Source organism: Larus michahellis, chromosome 4 (genome assembly GCF_964199755.1).
Source record: "Larus michahellis chromosome 4, bLarMic1.1, whole genome shotgun sequence".
NCBI classification, from domain to species: Eukaryota; Metazoa; Chordata; class Aves; order Charadriiformes; family Laridae; genus Larus; species Larus michahellis.
In genome coordinates, this window is record NC_133899.1 from 10946041 (window position 1) to 10968637 (window position 22597).

The window sequence follows — 22597 nt, forward strand, 5'->3', positions numbered from 1 at the left end:
CCTGGGTATTTACAAATTCACCGGTGTTTTAAATAAAGCCTAGGACACCTCGTACAGTATTACAGAGTTATTGCGACAGGAGAGCACTCGCCTCTATGGTCAAACACCCCGACGGCGGTTCAGAGTCATGACTGGTGGATCCCAAAAGGCAGTGTTGTTAACATGCAAAAAACATTACTAAACAATATTACCTAACTTCTACTTGACCTTAATAAGGAAACCAATTACAAAATACTTCCTTGTAGTGCTATACAAAAGTTATAAAATTAAGATTCTATCAACCACTTTTAAATATTCCGATTTTCCAACAGTGCAGTTTTCCACATCTTCATCACCACTGAACATTTTGAAGATAAAGTAAAAAATAAAAAATAAATCAGCAAATTAGATCAAAATGTTTTAATCTTTGGATCCCTTTATTCCTGTGGCCTTCATATACATATACAGACACAAATGACCAGGCTTCTATTTCAGCATTATCAAAAAAAGTTGTAACTAGTCATTCAGAATTGGCAAAAAATCCATACTATGTCATTTGTGAATTCACGGTCTGAGAACCAGAGTCACACTGTCTCCAAGCTATGGTCTATCAAAATGCAAACAACTTCAAACACTAAGAATTCTTTAAATCGCTTATGCCTACAGGTATTACAACAAAGTTAACATTTCAAGAATTGACAAATGGAGACATACTTTTGTCCCAGGCATTTCAGGAGATTCACTAACTCATGTGCCTGGTCCATTATTAAAAAAAGTTAATATTTATCACTAAGTAAAATTAATTGCAAGTTTTGACATACGAAAATTTATTTTCTCCTTATTTCAAAATATCTCCTTAATTTGGTCAAATCCTGTGATATGCCAGAAACTACAAAATCAAAGTCTTGCAAGAGAAGTGAAGAGTGTATCCAGTTTCATGTAATGGAAGAACGTTTTCAAATCTTCATTATAGTCCAAATATAAAATCAAACATTTAAGCCTGAAAAGCTGCTAAAGAAAAAAACCCAACTAATTCAGTGTTCTTCAGCATATCAACTTTTGCAATAACACAGTATGTTTGCCGACTTAAAAATGTTTATTCTTTAAAAAATTAGTTGCTTTTTATACAGCTATACAAAGTCTGTAATGTTTCTTTGGCAATGGGATATAATGGAATTTTACAACTATATAAAAAGTTTCCTTTGCCTAAGAAACAGTATTTACTGTGTGTACATATTTGTCTGACAAAGCAAGTTTTCCTACTGTCCAGCACCCTAGTTGATAAAAGTACAACTATCTCAAAAGGGATATTACAGGATTTCCAAAAAACAACCTTCAGTGGATCAAAACACTCACAGTATCGACGGCCTTCTGCATACAATTGTCCTTACAACTTGAAGCAATTATCAAATACAGTTTAGTAATAAGAAAAATCCTTTCAGTGATGAAAAAATACTTAAACTCCATCGAAGTACTGCTTTATAATTAACTATACATAAGAAATTACTTATCCTTCTGTCTCAAATATATTTAATGCTCACTGTTTTCAAAGATGGCCATTTTTCAAAAGTAACTGCATTACACCCCTTTGAAATTAAATAGTTAAATCCCAGTGCTGGTGACAAGTATACAGCAAATTAACTTCATTCTTTGCAGAGATTGAAACTAATTCTCTGGATCAAGAAGATCTAGACGTTCACCCGGTTTCAGCTTTCTTGTAGACTATGCAGCAACTTTGTTGTCTTTCTAGAGGGAACAACAGTAGAATGTTAAAATTAATTCTGCAAAACAAAAATCACAAATTCATCTGGGCGGCAGCACTGGGAAAGATGCACTTAACTCCCCATTTTCTGCAATCAGAAAGGAGAGCTCCCTACGGGACCAGGTCAGCACCTGCTCGGAACCCCCTTGGCCTGGCACACACAGAATGAAGCAGCTCCCCACTTTGACGAGACGCACGGCACAAGTCCTCGCTCTTCACACCGCCTCCTACTTATCTGGAAGGCTGCGAGATTCTTTCATTCAGACATTCAAGTCTTTGATCTTCAGCCCGTCATTTCAATTCATGCTCAGCTACCAAAAATGTCTTTAAATCACAGGACTAATTATTGCAAACTAATGAAGGACTATCTCAGGGACAGTCAGAAATCTTCTGTGTTGAGAAAAGGCTTCCCCCACTCTTTTTTTAAAAATTAAAAATATTTACATCTTCAAACAGAAGCCAAAGATTTTGTTTTGCAAAACTCTACCTGCTCATGCAGTAAACTACCAGAAAACGTTCTTCTGTCCCAGTCAGAATTGTAAAAGTCTACAGTTACTTGCACCTGTCTGGTTACTTGTATTTGTTACCGATTCTAAACAGTATGCCAGTATTATTTCTGTTCCTTACCAAGCAAATGTTCGCGTTAAATATACACGCTTAATGCCAAGAAAAACAGCTTGCACTGAAATTATTAAAAGATTTTGGTTCTGCAAGCAACTGAGGTCTGCTGACTGAAATCATCTGTATGATCAATGAGCTTTCATAAAGAGGAGAATTTATATTGTTTCCAAGAAAAAGGAAGTGCCCCTCAAGTACCACTAGCACAGCACACATCACTTTATTAGCTGGGGCTGACAACCAACCTTGTTCTTCCTCTGAATGTCCAGTAGGAAGAAGAGTTAAGTTCTTCAACAGTAAACAGAGAAATGAATGTCTTAACAGTGTTGCAAAAGCAACAAATCACCTAACTCTGCTGTAAAGGGAGATTCTGCTGTTTAGTCATCATAGCTCTTGCAGAACAAATTACTATTTCTACACTTACGTGACGACGAAAGCATGTTTGCACATCGGGTTACTTTGGTCGGCAGACTTACATGGTGGCTTGCGTGTAACACTTAAAAGGAACTTTAAGCTTCATTCATATGTAACTAAAAATAAATAGTAGTACTTACTTTAACCTTTTAAAAACACTTTATGGGAACGACAGCAATCTTGGTGGGTTTTTTTTTTGGTGGCTTTTGTGGCCTATCTCCCACAGCTCCTTTTTACTGAATCACTGGCTGAAAAACGTCAGTCCTGCCTTAGCTTTCCCAACAGCTATCGGATGTAACTATGTAAAGTTATAGTTAAAAAAAAAAAAAAAGTGTGTAACAGGACCTTACAGAACTCAAATATTTTTTATCTTCCTTTTTGCAAAAGGTCATTGCTATGCTTAAGTAACTTCAATTACATTATTTTAGGGGTTATATAGGATCTTAGAAGTCTATAGGCTTTGTGCCAACTCGTTCACAAAGAATTCAAAAGAGTTTGTTGCACACTAGAAGCAAGTTCAATTACTCCCTCTCAATCTTTACACTTCACAATATTGCTTAGAAAATGCTTGCAATTCACATTTCTAACACTTGTATTAAACCTGCAGAACTTTTAGGGTTTTTTTTTTCCTCTCCTGACTTCCAGCTACAGAACAAGTATTTAGGGCATGTGAAGAAAGGTAGCTTTTAGTTTTGGTGTTGATAGTAAAATGTTCTAACTAAAATTTCAGCATTAACAGACATTCAATTAAGTAGCTCAGAGCATCTGCAGAGTACTATTCAAGAAATTCTAGTACAACATCAAACCCAAAGGCAGGAATTCTTTTACCACTGGTTTCCAAGAGCAGCGGATCAGGTCATAGTAAGATTAAACATATTTTACCCTATATTCAAAGTCAGCAAACTCCCTGCCTCCACGACCTCCTCTGAATCCACCACGAAATCCTCGGGGGGCAGTGAAGCCACCTCTTCCACCTCCTCGCCCTCTTCCACCTCGGAAGCCAATCCCCCCTCTGCCTCTGTACCCTCCACGGCCACGATTGGGACGCAGTGGTATTCCAAAGGTCTCGGCATTTAATCTTCTCTCCTCAGCCCAGGTGGGTCGCCGTTCTCTGCCACACAAAAGGAACAAGGATTGTTTTAAAGCACACTTCAGAAGGAAAATTGCCTGGCTTAGTTTTGCCAGAAAGCCCATGAAATGAAAAAAGATACATTAATCACATTGTAGATCTCCAAATTATCCCTTCTGCAAGAATCTAGATGTCTGCCACAACTCATTTAACTCAACAAAAAGGGACATGTTACAGTCTCATTAATTATATATTAATAATGCTGTAAGAGTTTCCCATATAGAAAGACACCATCTGTATTCTCTGCACACAGCATCATACGAATGAAATAAATAACAGCTGCCTGCAATTTAAAACAAGAAACAGAAAGCAAAAGTTTGCAGTTACACGTTATTTTATCCTGCTGTCAGCACAACAAAACAACACAGCCCCCCTGCCAACATTCAAAATAGGTCAGCAATCCACATCATCTTGACCAATAAAAAAGCAACAACAAAAGATAAGCTTCGCTTTTCCTGAAATGCCATCTTCCTGTTAAACACTGCTACTGGCAAAGACAGTAATGTAATCTACTCAGAAAGCATTACCAAAGCACAGTCATAACCAATTTAACTAAAGTGGTAATTTACTAGCGAAGCAAAACAAGGAACCCACTTTAGTAAATCTGGAAAGGACATTCTGGAGGATGTACACTCAGTTCTAGAAGCATGGTTCTAAGACAACATTTAAAAAAGTCATCCTATTAATGTATTTCACTTGCCACAAATAAATTTTGTGCTTCATATTCCTGTTTTATTTTTGCCCACTGCATGTGGAAGTAAGCTGTACTCCCTTCCATTCAGGTAGTGTTGACACAACCTTATGACACAAGCAGGCATTAAGTAGACTAACAAGCCTCCACTCGAAGGCCATACCTATTGTCATCACAGGAGATGTTATCAAAGAAGGATTTGGTTTTGTCATAGTAGCAGTTAGGTCCAAGTGGATCTTCCTCATCTGCATTCCCTTCGCTGTTTTGGGTATCAACTCCTGAGTCACCTTTGTCTTCTCCATTTACAGGCTTCTCTGGTTTCTCAAGTTTATCTTCTGGAAAATAAAAGTAAACAGAAGCCTTCCAGAGCTCCATACTAAACAAAACAGCACTGTTAACTTATTCCCAGACAGACAGGCACAAACTATACTGAATGCTCAAAAATCCAAAAAATCGTCCAAAATTAAACGTGGAAGTCAAACAATTTGACACAAATTAGGATGTTTTGCTGCTGCTGTATGGAGGTTTGATATCCTCTATATTCTCTGTGGGTTTAATTAGCAAAAAACCCTGCAGTAGCATGGATGCGATAGCCGTCTATTTTATAACCTCCTAGCTACCTCCTTTCCAGACTTAAAAGCCTCCCTCAGTCATTCCTCATACAAAAGCCATTCCATGTTTTTGCTCGTGCCCCTTACGCTTCTCTTTGCCTTCTGGCTTTGTTGTTATCTGCTGTCAGACACAGGACCAGCAATCAAGGTACTATGCCCCAAACTGAATTTATGATATATTTCTTTCCTAATAATGCTTAAGTTCAACTTACTGTTTTGACTGGTACTGGAAAAGAAGCTGATGGTTCAAGAGAACTAGCTATTACAATCTTACAGTCTCATTCCTAAATCCTTACAGCTTAAATCTCATGATGCTGTGCATACACATCACATAACCAGCTCAACCTTTCCACAACACACACAAAAAACTACTCTGTCTCATAAAATATTTCTATAGCTCTTTATGGTAGCTTTCCCTTTCCTCTTTATTATTCTGAAAAAAATAGTATCAACAGCAAACTGTCAACTCATTTTAAAATGATTCAGAAAAAAAGGGAAGTATCACAGAACAATTCCTATGGGACTCTACTGGTGGTTCTTCTCTGCACTGAAATCTGACCATTTATTCATACCTTTTGTTTTCCAGCTTTTAGCCAATCATTTACTGAAACAGTAACTCTCTATATTAACCTGTAACAATTTTGTCCAAAAATAGCAGCAGTGTAAGGAACAGGTGGCTGGTCACAAGAGAATGAGGTAATTAAGATAGAAGCCTGCTAGAAAACAAATGTAAAGTGCTGGCAGTACAATCTGAACTACTTCTGTGTTTCTTTAGAGAAGGGTAAAAGCAAAGAAACGATAGAAACTTTCTTAAATGGAAACTTTCATGCATCCTCCAGCAAAGTTCTGATCCCAAACTCATGTTTTTGTGATTGCTTTTGGTCTATTAATAATTGAAAACATAAAATATGTTTTTTCTTTCATTGCATGTTTTCCAGAACTCCAAAGTAAACTCACACTACTGGGACTTCTGCTCAAGTAATCTGTATTTTTAACCATCAGACTTGTTAGAGCATGATGTACGGTATTTGCTAGTTAAAGATCTTTCAAAACTCAAATACTGACCCAAGTATTAAATTAACTAGATAGATGATCTCAGTTTACTTGTTTATCAATTATTTTTTTTTTGTTTGAATGACTGCAAACAAGACTTAGTACAATATGCCTTTTAGAAGTTCTCCTCCAAGGTAGCATTAAAACAGCAAGATATAGTTTTTCCACGCTGAAATCTAAGCAAAAATTGGTTTACCTTTTAGTTTAAGTTTATTATGAAATTCTCTATCAATTTCCTCCTTGTTGAATTGTGCATTTGCACTTTCAAAGTCAAAGTCCTTCTCAAACTTCATTGGACCATCCCTCCTAATTCCAAATCTTCCTCGGCCTCCTCTGTGACCTCCCCGGCCTCTCCGTGCTGAAGGTCCGCCTGGAACTGAAGAGAGGGAAATTCTGTTTGCTTTTGTTTTGTGGATTGGTTTTCCTTTGAGGGTAGTGGGGGTGGTGGTGGTTGGAGTTTTGGATGGGGTTTTATGTTTTGTTTTTTAATTCCTAGGGGAACAGGTTTGGGCTTCATGCGTCCTCTTCCTGCATTTCTCTTGCTAAAAATCCTGTTGGAGCAGCTTGTAATTTGTAAGTTCACTTACAATAATTATGGCAGTGACACAGAAAGCATAATAGTACTAAACGACTTTCTAGAAGTCATTAAAAGCTTTCTCAAGAAGAGTTAAAATGTTAGTGGCTTTTTAGTCACGTATTTTCCTAGAAAGGTAACAGGTTTTATTTCATGCTATTGTGTTTATAAATCTATGAATACTGCTTGGTTTTGCATTTTTATTCAAATCACTTAATATAGAGCAACCAGAAGAGATCTTCTCTTTAATGTTGGCTTTTTGTGCTTGTATTATTCTGATTTAATGCAAACTCATTGTTAGCCACTAGAAACAATTATGTGAAAGCATTCCAAATATATAAATTCTTTATTACCGTATCCGAACTGCAAGATTTCTGGACGTTAGAAGCAAAGTCCTAGCACTTTGCCAACTACACACAATGATGTATTTTAGCAGACTTTTAAAAAACTTAATGAAGTCTGAAAACAACGATAGCTATTTCTCAAAACAAGATTTACCAATTTGTCGTTTGTTTTCATTTCTGAGTTCATTTTCTGATCTTGAAACCTTGTGTGCTTCAGCTAAAGTTGGAAATAAAAAAATGATTTGTTTATCCAATTAGGTATTCTTGATCAAACTTTTGTATACAGTTATATAGTTCAGATTTCAAAAAAATCCAAACCTATAAAAGTAAACCACAAGTTTAACTTCACAAAAGGAAAAAAAAAAATTTAGACTATATGCTTGGGTTTAAAAAGAAATATATATAATCCAGGTCTCTGCTGGCCAGTCTAATAGTAATGGACAGCAGGAAAACTCCTACATGTTACCCTTAAAAAGAGCACTTCATATGTGTATGTAAGAAAATACACCACATGAAAATTATCCAAAGCTACCTCGTCTGTGCTCTTGATTCTCTAACGATTTTTGGGTAGCAGACACCAAAGGTCTGGCTGGTACTGGACTCCTCCTCCCAACTGGTGCCGGAGTGGGCAGGTGGGCTGAAGCTGTTTGTACTGCTTGTTCCATGGTGGGGCTCCTTCTCAAATGATCTATCTGAGGGCTTGAACGACCTGGGAAAAACAAAACAAAACCAAAACCCAAAGAGTTATTGCTCATCCACAAATTTGAGTTGCTGGTCTCAACCAATCTAGACTGACAGGTTTATCTGCCTTACCAGTCAAGACTGCTGTGTCCAAAGAAGAAATAAATATTTCTGCACCCTCAGATCCACTAATCCAGAATGAAGGATATTTAGCAATTCCCCTTCCCCCAGTCTAAAAGAAAAAAATGGGTAGGACAATTAATCCTTACCAACCCACCCATGATGTGCATTTAGCTATGGAATGAAAAATTTTTTGATTCATTGGAGGTGAAAATATTTTTTCTGCCTCCCTGGAAAGCCAAGTGGAAAGTGACTGCTCCCGAAGCCAGAGATACAGTTATGATACTGAAATTTCATTCATCCAGCACACTGTTGTATGATCATCACAAAATAAACGAACAGTGACAGCCAGTGCCAGGCATAATGCAGATGAAGGAGCTACAAAAGCTTCCCCACAAAGTGCTGTTCATCCATTTCAATTTGCAGCATGAGTGGCTGGAGCCAGAAGCATGTTTAGAATGGAGACATTTGATCCGGCCAGACAAGTTTATGACACCATGTAAGTAAATCTACTAAGAAATTAGAATAAGACTCAAGTCCCAGTAAGAAGAAGAAAAGAATAATGTCATATCCCATAAAAAAGCCCCAAATAAAATAAATAAAAAAAACCCCAACCACACCACACTTACGATCTACAAAGATGACAAATATTTTTAAAAGCAAAGAGACACCGGAAAAACTTGTTAGTGTCCCACAGGAAATTTTGTGGCAAAATCTATGTGCATTTGGACCATGTGTCATACATTAAGTCCAAGAATCATACAGGTTTTAATTTCACCTATAGACAACCAAGTTACTCTTTCAACAGAGAAACAGTAAAAGCTCAGCATGCGTTTCCCCCCCTGCCTTCAATAAATGCAACAAAGTAGAACCTATTTTTGGTAATCCACTCAACTAATCCTAGAAAGCACTCTTAACTGGTATACAAATCTCAACTACAATTAGGAAGAAACCCTGTTAGCTATAAGTAAAGTGATACTAGCCTTTTAACATGACCGCATAAACTTAAAAATAACAATAGGAATATATCTTAGCATGCAATTTTACTTGCAGTAATGAAGAGTGGAAGAGCAGGAAGTAACAGCTTTTGGATTTTGAGAAGCAATCTTAACATGTTTGCATGAAAAATGAGGTTGAAGGTGCTCAACATTTAGTTTCTTTTTTCTTTGCCACTCAAAAAGCATCATGAATTTTGGGTTTGCTTCTACTTTCTTTTTCCAATATTACACAAACTACCAGTTGCTATTACTACTAAGCTGACTTAACTGTCATGTCACTATCTCTACAGTCAATCAAGTCTGCTGTTAGTATTATTTATATAAATATATATTTACAAAAAAATACCGTTAGAAATAGAGATTTTAAAATTGCAGGCTGAAGGAAGTATCTTGAGTTTTGTCATGCTATCAATAAAACCAGTTATTGAACTTCCATATGCACCTATTTGCTAACATTATTAAACTAAAATAAGTCCTACCTCTCAGTATAGATGCTTTAAGGATAACAACAACAACTATGTTGCTAACAGTTACCTATGCAGCATGCCAAAATGCAGGAAAACACATCTGAAGAGCAAGTACAAAGATGTTCAGTGCTTTCTCGTTTTAATATCATGTGTTTTCATGACAGAATTCAGCTGTTTGGTTAGCATTTCTGGCAATGCTAGAATTGGGTGCAATTGGTCAAAAAAGATCAAGAGTTATTAAAAAAGCTTTACCTTGAGACATCTGTGTTTTTAGTGATCTTGCATCTGTTGTAAACGCAGAACCAACTGCAGTGCTTTGGGACATACTAGCACTGGCTGAAGAGTCCGTTCCAAAAGATGTCAAAGAACCTCCTGCTTTGAAAGAAATAATATAGTGGTAAACCCAGGGTTAGGCTTTTTTTTTTTTAAATTAGTACTAAATGAGTTCTGAAGCCATATTAGGCAGTTATTCTAGAATACACATAAGTCCACCCTTCCCACACACTTTAAATGTAATGTAATGTATATATTCATAGTAAGTTGGTAAGACTGTAATAATTCGATGCTTTTTACAAAAAAAAAAAAAAAGAGCACTTCTACTTTAGTATCACAAGTATTAACATAATATAGTCATGGCAGTACCTTACAGAGTAATAAAAATTTTACTACTCTATAGTTCCACTTAAAATCTTTCAAACAAAAATTTAAACAAAATCGCATCTTATTAACTGATACCAAGTTATGGTCAATTCTACAGCCTTTCTTTCACATGGCTAACATGTTCAGCACCAGGAGTAATACTGTCACCATAACAATTACAAGAATGTAAGTTCCTATGTGAAAAAACTTTTAGATGAAATAAAAAACAGTAAGGGAGGAATGAAAGTTGGTTGGTGAGTCTCAGAGCCCATCTGCAGTATAAAGGAACAACTAATCCATGCAGCTCACAAATACTTCAAGCATGTACTTCATCCAAGGTAACATCTCATAGCTGGAATAACGTCCAATGGCCACAAGACTCTGCTGGCACATGGATTGCTGAATAATCCAAACCCTCGGTTAAAGCACACACCACCTAGTCAACCTGGGATACCAGGTGTACACAGCACAGCTATGGCTGGGGCTTTTGCAGAGGAGCTGCCTATATATCACTTGTGAAATATAATGCGTACATGAAGAATGTAATGAAAATATGTATATATATGAAAAAGAATGAACTCAGGAATACAGGAACCTTTCCCCACTCATCCCTCTGAGATAGAGTGTTTAGTTCTCAATTGTAATTCCTTTGATTTGAGCTGCAAAGGCCGCAAAAAGCTACTTCTGATACAGATACAGGGACTGATACAGATTGAAGACTTTGGATCTGCCCCTAGGGTAGGAAGTTGATAGAATTATTAACACTGATTACTGTCTATGCACGCACATGCAACTTCACTTATAGGAAAATACCAAACAACAAAAATGAACATACCAACTCCAACAGCGCCAAACTGCTGCCCCACCAGTGGGCTTGGACTAAACTGACTGTATGCAGGCATTCTGCCAAAAGGACCATAGGAGCCCACAGACTGGAATGAAGATGTAGTTGAAGATCCTAGTGAAGACTAAAGATAAAACACACTTGCAGAAAGTCACGTTTACACAAACAGTAGGAAAGAGTTCTGCAAGGCAAGAAATGCAAAAACTCTAAAACTACTTGTTAAATTTATCCTAACACCACCACTGTGGCTAATATGCATAAAATACATTAACGTTCATAAAGTTGTTTCTTTTAATATCAAGAATTTAACCACTTCAACACACAAGCAAAGACAGCACAAAAATACTGAATTATACACATTACTCATAATGAAAACTCAAAACAGACAATAGTTAGCAGAAAACATTTTCACAAGTACGTATTCAGCTTAGGAAGCACTTTTACCCTTCCAGTATCACAGACTTGTGAAAACAGTACCATAAAATTTTGCAGTCTTTTCCCTAGAACCTCAGATACTGGACTCTCTTGTCAAACACACATCTAACCTTTTGTTGGCAAACTTGAAAAATGTCCTATCTTCTTCCCTGAAGTTTGAAAAACCACAGGAACAATGAAAAGACCCAAACATACTGGAGGAGGGTGGGGTTATTACTATTACCGGGGTAATAGTAATGCAGTTTCACAGCTCTCGACTGCTACTGACAAAATGAGCTGCACTAAATTTAGCAAAAGACTGTAGAGGACTGCAAGGAAGTATCAAGAGTTTTATATGATACCAAGTAGTTAAACATTAGAAAAAATAAACATTTATATGGAATTACCAAGTTCCATTTGAACCAAGAACTTCCATCTTGCTCTAAGGGATGACTTTAAGACACCCCGCAAGCACAATCAACAAGCCAACAAATTTCAGAGATCAAAAATAACTATCTCTGTCAGTCCATTTATACAAAATAACAGATTAATTAACCCCAAAGGCTTCAAGTTGTAAGTTGCTTTCCCTTCAGCAACCAAGTAGTCCCTTTTCAAATAACTGCCCTTTAGTATGAAGCCTTTTTAAAAACACATAGCTACATGAAACACTCTTAAAGACACAGTCATAAAAAAAAAGTTGAAAATTAAAATATAATGAAAACAAACAAAATAATTGATGATTTCGGGAGGTTTCAGCACCCACTCCATTTGACTTATACCAAGTCTGATGTTTCCAAGAAGTCTTGCACAGGTGTCCTCCTTAGCCAAATACCTCTCAAAAAAGGCATCAAGGTCTACCAAAAGTCAACAGTTGTTTTTGAAAAATGGGCAGCTTTGGTATCCAGCGCATTGTGCTAGTTAGATTTCAACCTTGATTTTCACAGTTAAAGACATTACTCAAAAGAGGAAAATCTTTCCAGAGGTCTTTACATTGAGTTGTGAACTTTACAGCAACAAATCTTTCCATTTTAAAACAATCAGCTAGAGAGCACCTAAAGCTAACAGGTTATATCTTCGGCAACAAACAACTAAAAATATATTTTAACTTACCTGAACAATAGCAGGGTCCTGCGGCAAAGAACACTGAGGCTTTGGTGGCTCACAGACAGTTAGGTCTTTAATGTCACTGCCACGGAATATAATATACTCAAAGACTTCATCACGAGGTGGTATAGGCCTATCAGTTGGTCTATCTTCTGTACCAAAGGAGCGAACTGCAAAATTGGGAAGGGAGAAAAAAAAATAAAAACAGCCACATTCAATAAAAAGGTTTTAAATATACTGCAGAGACCAACAGCTTTAAATAAAAAGAATTAAATTTTGTTGAGAAAAAAACTTATTTAATAAGCAGCTTACTCTTCGCCATGATCAACTGCTCAGACATAAACAAGTAATTTGATCTTACAAATTTCAGTTAAAAATCAAGCAGAAAGACACCTTTTCAATTCCTTACTGAGACATCACTTATGCTATCACTCACATGTTGATTATTTTGACTGCTTTGTGAGTATAAGGGGAAGCAGCAAATCAGGTTTTTTCTGAAGTTAGCACTTTGTGGATATTATAGCAACAAAAAAAACCATAAAGGCTGGTAAGTCAGTCCTGTGAATCAAGGAGAATGTGAGTTTACATACTTCACATTCTGCACTTGCAAATCAGGAAAAAAAATGCTAATATTATTAGGAACTAGAATATTAAAAATTACCTAAAGCAACGCATTTCTCAATAGACTCAAGGTCTGAATCAAGATTTAAATAAAATTAGAAATTCTGTGGTATGTACAGACAATTTTCACTAAGCAAAATTCATTCTTCTTGCTGGTGTAAATTTCATACGATCTCTGTCAAATTAAGTAAACTCACTGGGGCATAACTATCTTCCTAAGCAAGCCTGCAGAGTGTGCAACATACCAAGACTTTACATTTGTTTGTATGTCCTTAGCTGAATTCCAGCCCTTTTCAGATTGTATAGTGATGAAGCTTATCATGTTTCTCCCTTTGCACTACAAGACCTTTCCTCACCATAAGACTGTCAACCCTAGGTGAATATAAAATGAAATAAACCAACACCAAAAAAAATCTGAAGAGATATGTTTCCAAGAGGTCTTGTAAGAAAAGTAAACAATTATTGAAACCAGAGAAGAAAAAAAATTACATCAGTCACATTCTACTGAACTTCAACTTCCGGCAGCTTTAACAATTCCTCATGACTGTCTTTGCTTTTAGCCTTTTAAGAGGTTTTTGTTTGCTTTGTAAGGTACTACAGGTTATGCTGAGAAAATACCCATATTTTGCTTTAATTTACCAGAATTAGTTTTCCCTCCATTTTCAGATGCATCAACAATTTGGAGACATCATTAGGCACTTATTTGCAGCCATAAAACCATTAGTCAAGAAAAGCAGTTTCCTGTAGAGCTGTATAAAGTGATACTGAGTCATTTCTCAGGCTGCACCAACCATCTTCCATCTCTGTTGCTTCTTCTAGTACTGCATAAACAGAGCTTATCAGTCAAGTGTTACAAATCTTTGAGAAGCATAATTCAGGGGTAAATAGATCAACTGTACACTACAAAGAAAAATAACATTAAGTGTTTACAATTATTTTGTTCATACTTATATATCATATACTAAGATGAACTTAATCAACTTTTCTATTTCTGTGCATCTGAAAGTCTGCTCTGAATGGTACTATACAACGTAAGCACTGTAAAAAGGCATATGCCATTAAGTGAATTGCAATTTTTTGTTTTAAGATACATCTGTCTTCTCTTGTTCCTCTACAGAAAAAAACATATCTGAAGATGAAGAATTTGCAGAAATTAACTCAAAGTAATACAGAATAGCTTAACAACATTATCAACGGGTCATGTGTATTACTGTAGCTCATTCTGTTGGTTTTTATTCATCACACCTTTCTATTTCGCTGTCTTGACTGCGGATCCTACTTCGCTTTCTGGCCACCTATACTCTATTAGATAACTAGTAAATTAACTTGGCCCTTTATTTGACTTGCTGTCTTGGTAAGTATAACCAAAGTTGATTTAGTATTGGTTCTCTCGGTCCCACACTGAAATGGTTGCTCTAGTAGCCATTTTGACTACAAAGGTGCACAAAACCAGCCAGAGTGTGATCAGTTAAGTTACTGAAATATTTTACTTTCTAGCTAAAGTGAAGCAACTAAGTAGTAGCAACACCACAAAAAAGGGTACTAAACTAGAAGATCACATCTCACATTTACATTGCAATAAAAATCTGATAACTGTGGAAGAAATCTGCTTTGAAAGTATTTCTCTTAAGTCAGAGCTATACTGCATGGATAAATATTTTACTACTAATACGGACATCACAAGACACATATAGGAACAGTTTTATCACATGGCAATTACCTTTCTCCATTCTAAACCAATCAAAAAAAAAAAGCGAACCACCTAACATTCATCTAATGACACCTTATAAGAGGTAAAGGGATTTTACTGTATTTCAAAATTAATTTGTCTTTCTCCCCATCATAAAATTACAAAGACATCAAAAGGAAGTATTTTCAATACCAAAAATCAGAATTCATCTTTAAGACATTCAGCTGTTCATGCAACTAGATCAAGACACTGATGAGGTTGTCAATGATTTTGCAATAAAACACATCAAGAGCTGCTATTGAGAGTCTAGGTTTTTTTCCTCTACCTCTCCACTGCCCCAAAGCAAACTGGTTTTAGTGCAACATTGTGCAAAATATAAAGACAATTTTGTCCAATGAAGATTAGCTCTGCTGGACAGGAGTAAGCAAACCCCTCTGATTTGCAGTTCAACCATCCTGCTCACCCCAAAGCAACAAAAATAACCATACTCAAGTCTAATTTCCTTCTAAAGCAAGGAACCAGAACTGCACATGTGACAATCTAAGAAAGCAGTTTAGCATAAGGGCTACTCAATTTTTGGCAGTGCCTATCCCAGCTAGATCCTTCAGATAGTACTATAACATAAAGAGTTGAATGTTACTTTTAAGATTTTGCAAAGGGTTAGCTATCTTTACAATTTCTTCTTTTCTAGCCTGGATTAGGATTTAACATGATCTGAGCTCGTTAAAATAAAAAGTCTAATATTAAAGGTGGCCATTACAATATGATTTTAGAAAGAAATAGCTTTTACCATAGTTTTGCATAATCAGAAATACTAAGTTGCCAGAGTATCAGAAAGACAAGGTATTGGAGCAGCAGCAGTCTTAGAGCTCTATCCAGCTCTGTCTCTTGGGGTATTTCCTTGGACTACATCCTTCCTCCAGAACAAGGTGCAGTGGTTCATATATAGCAAAATACTGAAGAGTGAGAGGAAAGGAAAATAAGCATGTGAAAGATAACATAGTCTTATAACACTTACCAGGACTATGGCAAATCCATTTAATCTTGCTTTGTCAATTTAAGGTTTTTTTCTTGTTTTGTTTTTTAGATGAGCTAAACTGGCTCTACAACTTGCAAACAAGAAGGCAACCATCGCACATTAAAGGCAAGCTTATTTTTTGTCAACGTAAATACACACACTTAAGAAGCTTGCTAGAAAGCAACTAACACTGTTGAGCCTAACAGGATTCATGTATGTGACTTTATGCCCAAGTAGTTCCACCAATTTCATATTGAAGTGCTGTCAGCAAATTTTCGTACAGATTTTGACTGGCTTCAATTTTACTACTAAGCTGTATTTTAATGCATGTTACTATATTATACTACTATGGCATCCAAGGAAAACATTACAACTTTCCCTATGAGTTAACAGAAATTATTACATGCTGATGAACACAGAAAAATACTGTGTTAATCAGAAGTCAAGCTATATATTCTACTAGCAAGAGAGGACTCTGTTCCCACATAATGTGAATTACTGCAAATATGCAATTCAGTCTCTGTACACAGCACTGACATAACCTTATCAGCCTTACTGCATACATAGCATACATACACAGAAACCAGTCTTTCCCCACTCTTAAGGCACCCATGAGAAGCACGAAGACTAAAATGAGACCACCACTACCAGAATAAGTCATTTCAATTGCCATCTATCTTCAAAACATCACAGCCCTTTCCCTGTAAACACGGTCAGATGCCTGCACACCACATTACAGGGACAATATTAATGTGAGGGAGCCAGCCTGTGGTGGGCTCATACCTTCAGAACAATTAATTCAGTCTGCATTCCCTTACTCGTAGGGATGGTGAGTTAACCAGGAGATAGATATGAGGTCTGTAGCCAGGAGCGGGCCTTGACAAGAGGAATTTTTCTGCTGTGAAACACTATGCACAGGGTTGGTTTGGCACATATGTCCTAAACCTCAGGACATGGAGGGAACATCTCACTTAACTAAAAAATAACTTCATAAAAACTTGATAAAAATTTAACCCTTCCCTTTCCTCCCACCCCTGAACTATAAGAAATGCTCAAGTCTTCACAAGAATTTAACTTTTTTATGTCTACGTTTCTGAGTCTTTCATCCAATTAATATTGTATAAAAGTCTAAGAGAAAGGGAGGTTTTCTCTTTCGTGTGCCATCAGACTATGGAAAACACTATCACAGATGGTTGAAAATGCCAGAAGTGCCAGAAGTTTAACAACTACTTAAATTACTGCAAGCTATTTCATTAATATCTATTGATTATAATGGTTCCAAATGTAACTCTCAGTTGTCCAACAGCTGGAAAGTGAAAACTGATTCGTTACACCAGATAGAAAGTATATAATTTTCTGTTTCTTATATGCCTAAGGATTCCCTGCTGTTGGCAGGGAACAAAGCCTTTTCTGACCCAATATGGTTCTTCTTACACAGCTTACTTACATTACAAATCCATCTCTCTAAATCAGCGCCTTGAAATAGAAAGACATTATGTATTACTAGCATGAAAGATCACACCTAGTTTTTAATGCTGCAACATGTAAGATCAAACACGATCAGTCATGATTATTCTACAACTGTTCCCAGGTAGGGCAGCGATCACTTTACAGCAAGAAAATCTTACTCCTAACCATGGCTTGCAAACATCTATTCTTATTGGTTGGACTTAACAATGTCAAAAAAAAATAATCAAGAATGAACTAGAAGTATGAACTAAAAGGACATTCCAACTTAATGTAACTTGAAATTTGAGAATAAGTGGGTGGCTTTTGGTTCCAAACACTAGCTGGCAATCAAAAAAACCATATACACCAGTGATATATAAAAACTTCAAATAATTGTGTAGCTTGCTTAACATTTGGAATCTGATATAGATGGGAGCTTTCACTGTTATTTAAGTAACAATACATTTTGTGAAAGGACGTATTGCTTTCCCTTATCTGACTCCAGCTTAGGATAAAAACATTATGCTCAATATTTAAACAGTTGCTGTCTTCCTCCAACTCGTGAGACAGAGGACACAACTTCTGCTAGTGAAAGGATCACAGCTTTGTAAATAAAATGCTGATTAGAGAACTACAGGAGATTGCTCCTCTGTAAGTGAAGACTACAATCAGTACCTTGTTAGTAACACAAAAATCTTATTTCTGTCTAAAGCCCCAGAAGATCCAAGATAAATTAAGACATTGCACAGGTACAACTTCATGAGATTAATCTCAGGCTTCAGTTTAGCCCACTGAAGTCCTACTGTCAGGCAAATCTGTAGTTATTCAAGAACAGATTCTACCTACTTTTTGCACTTTATGTCACAAACAATTTCAGTGATTTCAGTTAAGAAACAAATAATGATAAACTTCCCTGCACTCAATCCAGGTAAGAGTCACATGAATCCAGCTACATAGTGGAGTAACTGAAAGCGTCGAATCATCTTTTGGGGCTTTTTTTGTCTCTTTTTCTGGCAGAAAATTTGACATTTGTGGTCAAGATACACAGTAAACAGTTCTGGTTTGACTTCTGGACTTACCACAGGAAGAGGAGATAACTATTACAACATATTTACAGCTACAGACAGTTCAGAAGGAAGATCTGCTATTTTTCACATACAGTCCTGGCCATGATTAACCACACTTGTCACCTTACATGCATGCTATCATACCACATTCACGTGACCTAAACCTTCATTTATTCAGAAACTTGAATACTCTAGAGTTGAGCATTTTGTTCATGAGCACAGTGAACTGTTTTACAGTCTAATATGGTTGCTACCAGCTTCTAGACTAATCTCAAGGTTTTTTGGTTCCAGGTGGCCTAGAAATACTGGTTTATTCTCTTCTGAATCATGACACTACATTACAAAACACACATTCTTCAGCTACCTCAGCCAAGTTTTATTAAAGTAAATTTAATGGTTTAGGATTTACATTTCTGATGAGAAAGAGAGTAGAATAGATTTGTTAACTGTAGTTTGATCTATCTTAAATACATACACTTTGGCAGATATGCCATAACATGACTTAACCACTGTCGAGAAGTCATGCAAAATTGGCTTGGTCAGCACTAAATCTGTCTAATTTAGGGCAAGACTACCACAAGCTCCTCAAGGATGGGATTCTTGTAAATGCTTTTGTTCAAACCTTAACAATCACAGCATGCAACTGGAATTTCTAAGCATTTATTTCTTAATCACAGTGCTCATCTTTTTCTCATATAAACAAATACTAGCTGTCCTTTTTAAACAAATAATGCAATTCCAACAAGGTAATTTAACCGAAAGGTGACTTTAGAAATAAGTAAAAAATCACATCATGACAGCTAAATGCCCCATAAATGAACTATGTAAGCCTGGAACCAAACCTACTATAAGATGTTTCATTTATTTCTTAAATAATATTATCGAGAGCGGGACGGGGGGGTAGTTTAAAGTGACACAGCACACAAACAAGAATTACCAAAAAGGCCAGTGTGAGATGAAAAGTATCAACCCCACAGACCAAATATTATACACACCAACTATGTAAAACATAACAAATTATTATGCTAGAACGCAAAGTCTATCGTTTCAAACAGGAACTGAGGTTCAGAATACTCTCATTCCCAAACATTTAATTTACGTAAGGAGCAATTTTTCCCCTTACCTAATGGACGGATAAACTCTGTGCTTTTTTATATGCATTTAGATTATTTAGCAATACTTTACTGAATCAAGAGGTGTAAATTAACATTGAGTGTTGCAGAATCCATTATAATGAAATTACTAAAAATTCTGACTTAATGTTTTATGGCACGTTCACTGCCATGGCTGATATACTCGTGTTGAGAGTGCATTACCATGCACAAGAAACAGCGAAGTCCTTCGGATGCCCAGTTTCAAAGACCCTCTTTTTTACTCCCCTGTCTCTTATGCTCTTCTCAGTAAACTTATCTTCCTAACTTTCTTATGCACACACACATATATTCTCTGGCCAATACGTTCTCATGACACCACCTGTACTCAATTTCGATTTACACAGCGCCATACAGCTATCTCTGAAACGAAGAGATCTTTGTTGATAACCTGGCACCCACAGCATCCCCGTTCCAGTCGAGCTGTCTCCTACGCCAGGAGGCAAACGAGTTCAGCCGTACGCGGCCCCGCACCCCACCGGTCTCGAAATCTTACGATGCAAAGAAATCCTCTTCCCAGCCTCCCCCTCCTACTCCCTTTTACGCACTAACTCTGGACCACTTCCGCGGCTAAGGGCTTCACACTTTATGCAGGACTCCTTTTCGCAGCCCCTCACTAGGTAACGTTCCCGGCTTCCTTCCGCGGCCGCTCCAGGCCCGTCCGTGCCGCTCCCCGCTGCCGGGGGAGCAGGGCCTTCCGCAGGGCCGCCGCTCTCCCAGCCCCTTGCTCGCTTCCACCTCTGCCGCGGAGCCCGGCGGGTGGCCCCAGCCCCGCAGCAGCCGCTCCGTCGGGGAGGCGGGAGGACGCGCCTCCGGCCGAAAATACGCGGGCTCCTGCCACAGCTCGGCCAAGCCCCCTCGCAGCTGCGGCTGTGCCGCTGTAGGCCTCCCCCTCACCCCCCGGGCCTCCTCACGGCCACAACGCCACGAACGCCTCTGCCGCGGTTCCAGGTTCTTGCTCGATCCCCGACGGGCCCTACTCCGCCGCCCGCGCGGCGGTCCCGCTCCCCTCCCGCCCCCGCCCCGAGGCGTTGCTGGGCCGGCAGGGCCCAGTCCTCTGCTCCGCCAGCTCCTTACCCTTAGCCAGCGCCACAGTAGAATTTTCGGTGTCGATGGTGTACAAGATCCCTTCATAGCGGATCTCGGCCTTGGAGATCAGGCTGATCTTGCTCCCGATGTAGGGCGTCCCCCCGCTCATGGTGCTAGCTCCTCGGTCAGGGACACCCCCTCCTCCTCCCCTGCCGAGCGCTCCTGAAGCCGAGCACAAACGACTAAGCAAGCCCGCCTCAGAGTCGTAGTAGGCGCTCTACTCCTCCCGCTACGAGGCCGACCTTCCGCCGATCCCCCAGCGACGGCTCTCCCTGCGCAGACTCCCTCAGCACACCCCGCACCAAAAGCGCCCTGAAGCTCCCAACATGGCCGCCGCCTTCATCTTCCCCCAGAGCCGCCCCCCCCGCGCTCCGGCCGCGAAATGGATGCTGGGAGCGGATGTGATCTCGCGAGAACTGGCGGCTGGGAGCGGGGCGGGAGCCGCTGAGGGGAGGCAGGGGGTGGCCAGCCGTCCGTCCATCCATCTGGGCCGCCTGGCGAGTCGGTGCGGTGGCCCGGGAGCCCTCAATGTTCTGGCCTGCCTCGCTTATGGAGCGCGGCTTGCCCGGTAGCGGAGCGGCTCGCACAGTGGGTTGGGCTCGGCTGTACCTCGTCGCGCTCTCCCTGCCTGGCCGAGGGGCGGTGTGCGGGGCCGGGCTGAGGCCGGCGGCTCCCCCGGCTCCGCCTCCGCGGGCCCCCCCTCAGTGCCTGGGCTCGCAGCTGGGAAACCCCCAGCCCTGCCCCAGCCTGTGGCCACCAGGCGATGCGAAAGTAGATTGAGTGATTGGGGGTTTTGGGTTTTTTTTTTTGAGAGGCCTAAGCCACCTAGCATTGAATGCTAAATTCTTGTGATCCTTAAGAAGCAATTTGGAATCCAGTCATGTGGAGAGCTGAAAAAGTCTATGTGGTGATAACAATTTAGTTCGATTTCAAGGGGGATTCTGATTTACTCAGTTGGCAGAATGTTGAGATAGTTGGATCTTGCCAAGCAACGCTAAGCACAGCTGTTGATGAAATCTTGACTAAAGTGTTTACTTAATCCTGAAAAAAATACCCTTTTAGTAAAAGTAAACACAAAAAAAAATTGCGATTTTGAGATAGTACTTAAATTATGTACCTTATTTAAAAATCACGAATGAGGCTTCCTGTTGGAGGCTCTGCCTGTTAAAACATAGTCCTGCCTCAGGCCCCCCTTTTTATATTTGCAGCCTAGAAAATTACATGCAACAAACACTGCTGGAAAGGGTACTTACTAGGTTTTGTTGCAGCAACTGGACACTAATACGTTGCAAAGATTGAGCAAGTATTTTGTTCAGAATAAGGCTTCGAAACACAATAGCAAGCCTACTTTTTCTGGAAGGGCCTGCATGTTTCTCAGTAGGAGCTATGCTGGACTTCTGGAGACTTTATGCCCAAGTTCAACTGACTGTAAAATCACAGAGGGCTTGAGTGCTTGGGGAGCTCTACTGTGATGTGCTTCTTGCTTCTGAACGATTTGGAACAAAGTTCTTCAGTCTATGACTGGACATACGTGGCCATTTCAAGTCCATGGGAGGCCACTGTTGAAAACCAGCATTTGTAACTCGGCTCAAAGTAGAGCTACTGTTTAGAAAAACAACAAAAGATACCTTACAAGGAAGGAGAGAGGCAGTCTTCCTGACCACTAGAGGTTGGTCTGTAGCTGCTTCACAACCATCGCAAAATAACATCAGGTGGAGTGCCTCATCACAATCTAGAGGACCGGCTACAGTCTATATCACGTGATTTTCCTGCTATTGCCTCCTGACAGAAGGAGACACATCAGCTTCAGATATGGGAAAGGAAAAAAAGCTTGGGGGAGGTTGCAGGAAGAGGCTGATTATGAGTGAGGACACCATGAAGGGAAGGAAGAAAGGGTGTATCAGGGAGTCCTGCGATACTGACATCAGAGGACAGCGAAGGGGGAGTACCTTGAAATACAACCACTTGCCCCAAAGACCTATGTGGCTTTGCTGCTGGCCAACATCTTCCTAAGTTTTCTCTCATCTGCACCTCTCAAAATCGTAGTTGAAGATTCCCTTTTATAGAATT

The 22597-nt window shown here is 38.9% G+C and overlaps 1 protein-coding gene across 4 annotated transcripts; it reads right to left on the reverse strand.

Moving 5' to 3' along the window:
• Positions 1 to 397: 397 nt before the first annotated feature.
• Positions 398 to 20907, reverse strand: LSM14A (LSM14A mRNA processing body assembly factor). 4 transcript variants are annotated; one of them, XM_074582934.1, is made up of 10 exons: positions 20516 to 20907; positions 12449 to 12612; positions 10916 to 11048; positions 9694 to 9816; positions 7708 to 7884; positions 7330 to 7392; positions 6454 to 6633; positions 4757 to 4928; positions 3656 to 3884; positions 398 to 1725 (listed from the first exon to the last, which is right to left on the reverse strand). In XM_074582934.1, the coding sequence occupies exons 1-10, from the start codon at positions 20634 to 20636 to the stop codon at positions 1702 to 1704; spliced, it is 1386 nt and encodes a 461-aa protein (XP_074439035.1). In that variant the 5' UTR covers positions 20637 to 20907; the 3' UTR covers positions 398 to 1701. The 4 variants fall into 4 exon arrangements, with proteins under 4 accessions (XP_074439035.1, XP_074439036.1, XP_074439037.1 ...); XM_074582935.1 differs by having other exon boundaries at positions 9694 to 9813; positions 20516 to 20906; XM_074582936.1 differs by lacking the exon at positions 7330 to 7392 and having other exon boundaries at positions 20516 to 20906.
• Between the last annotated feature and the right edge of the window lie 1690 nt (positions 20908 to 22597).

Coding starts and splice junctions, on each gene's coding strand:
- LSM14A (XM_074582934.1), bottom strand. CDS start 20,636: ATGAGCGGGGGGACGCCCTACATCGGGAGCAAGATCAGCCTGATCTCC. Junction 7,885..9,693: donor AAAAACACAGATGTCTCAAG/GTAAAGCTTTTT, acceptor TGTTTTTCCCAG/GTCGTTCAAGCCCTCAGATA. Junction 1,726..3,655: donor TTGCTGACTTTGAATATAGG/GTAAAATATGTT, acceptor TGTTCCCTCTAG/AAAGACAACAAAGTTGCTGC.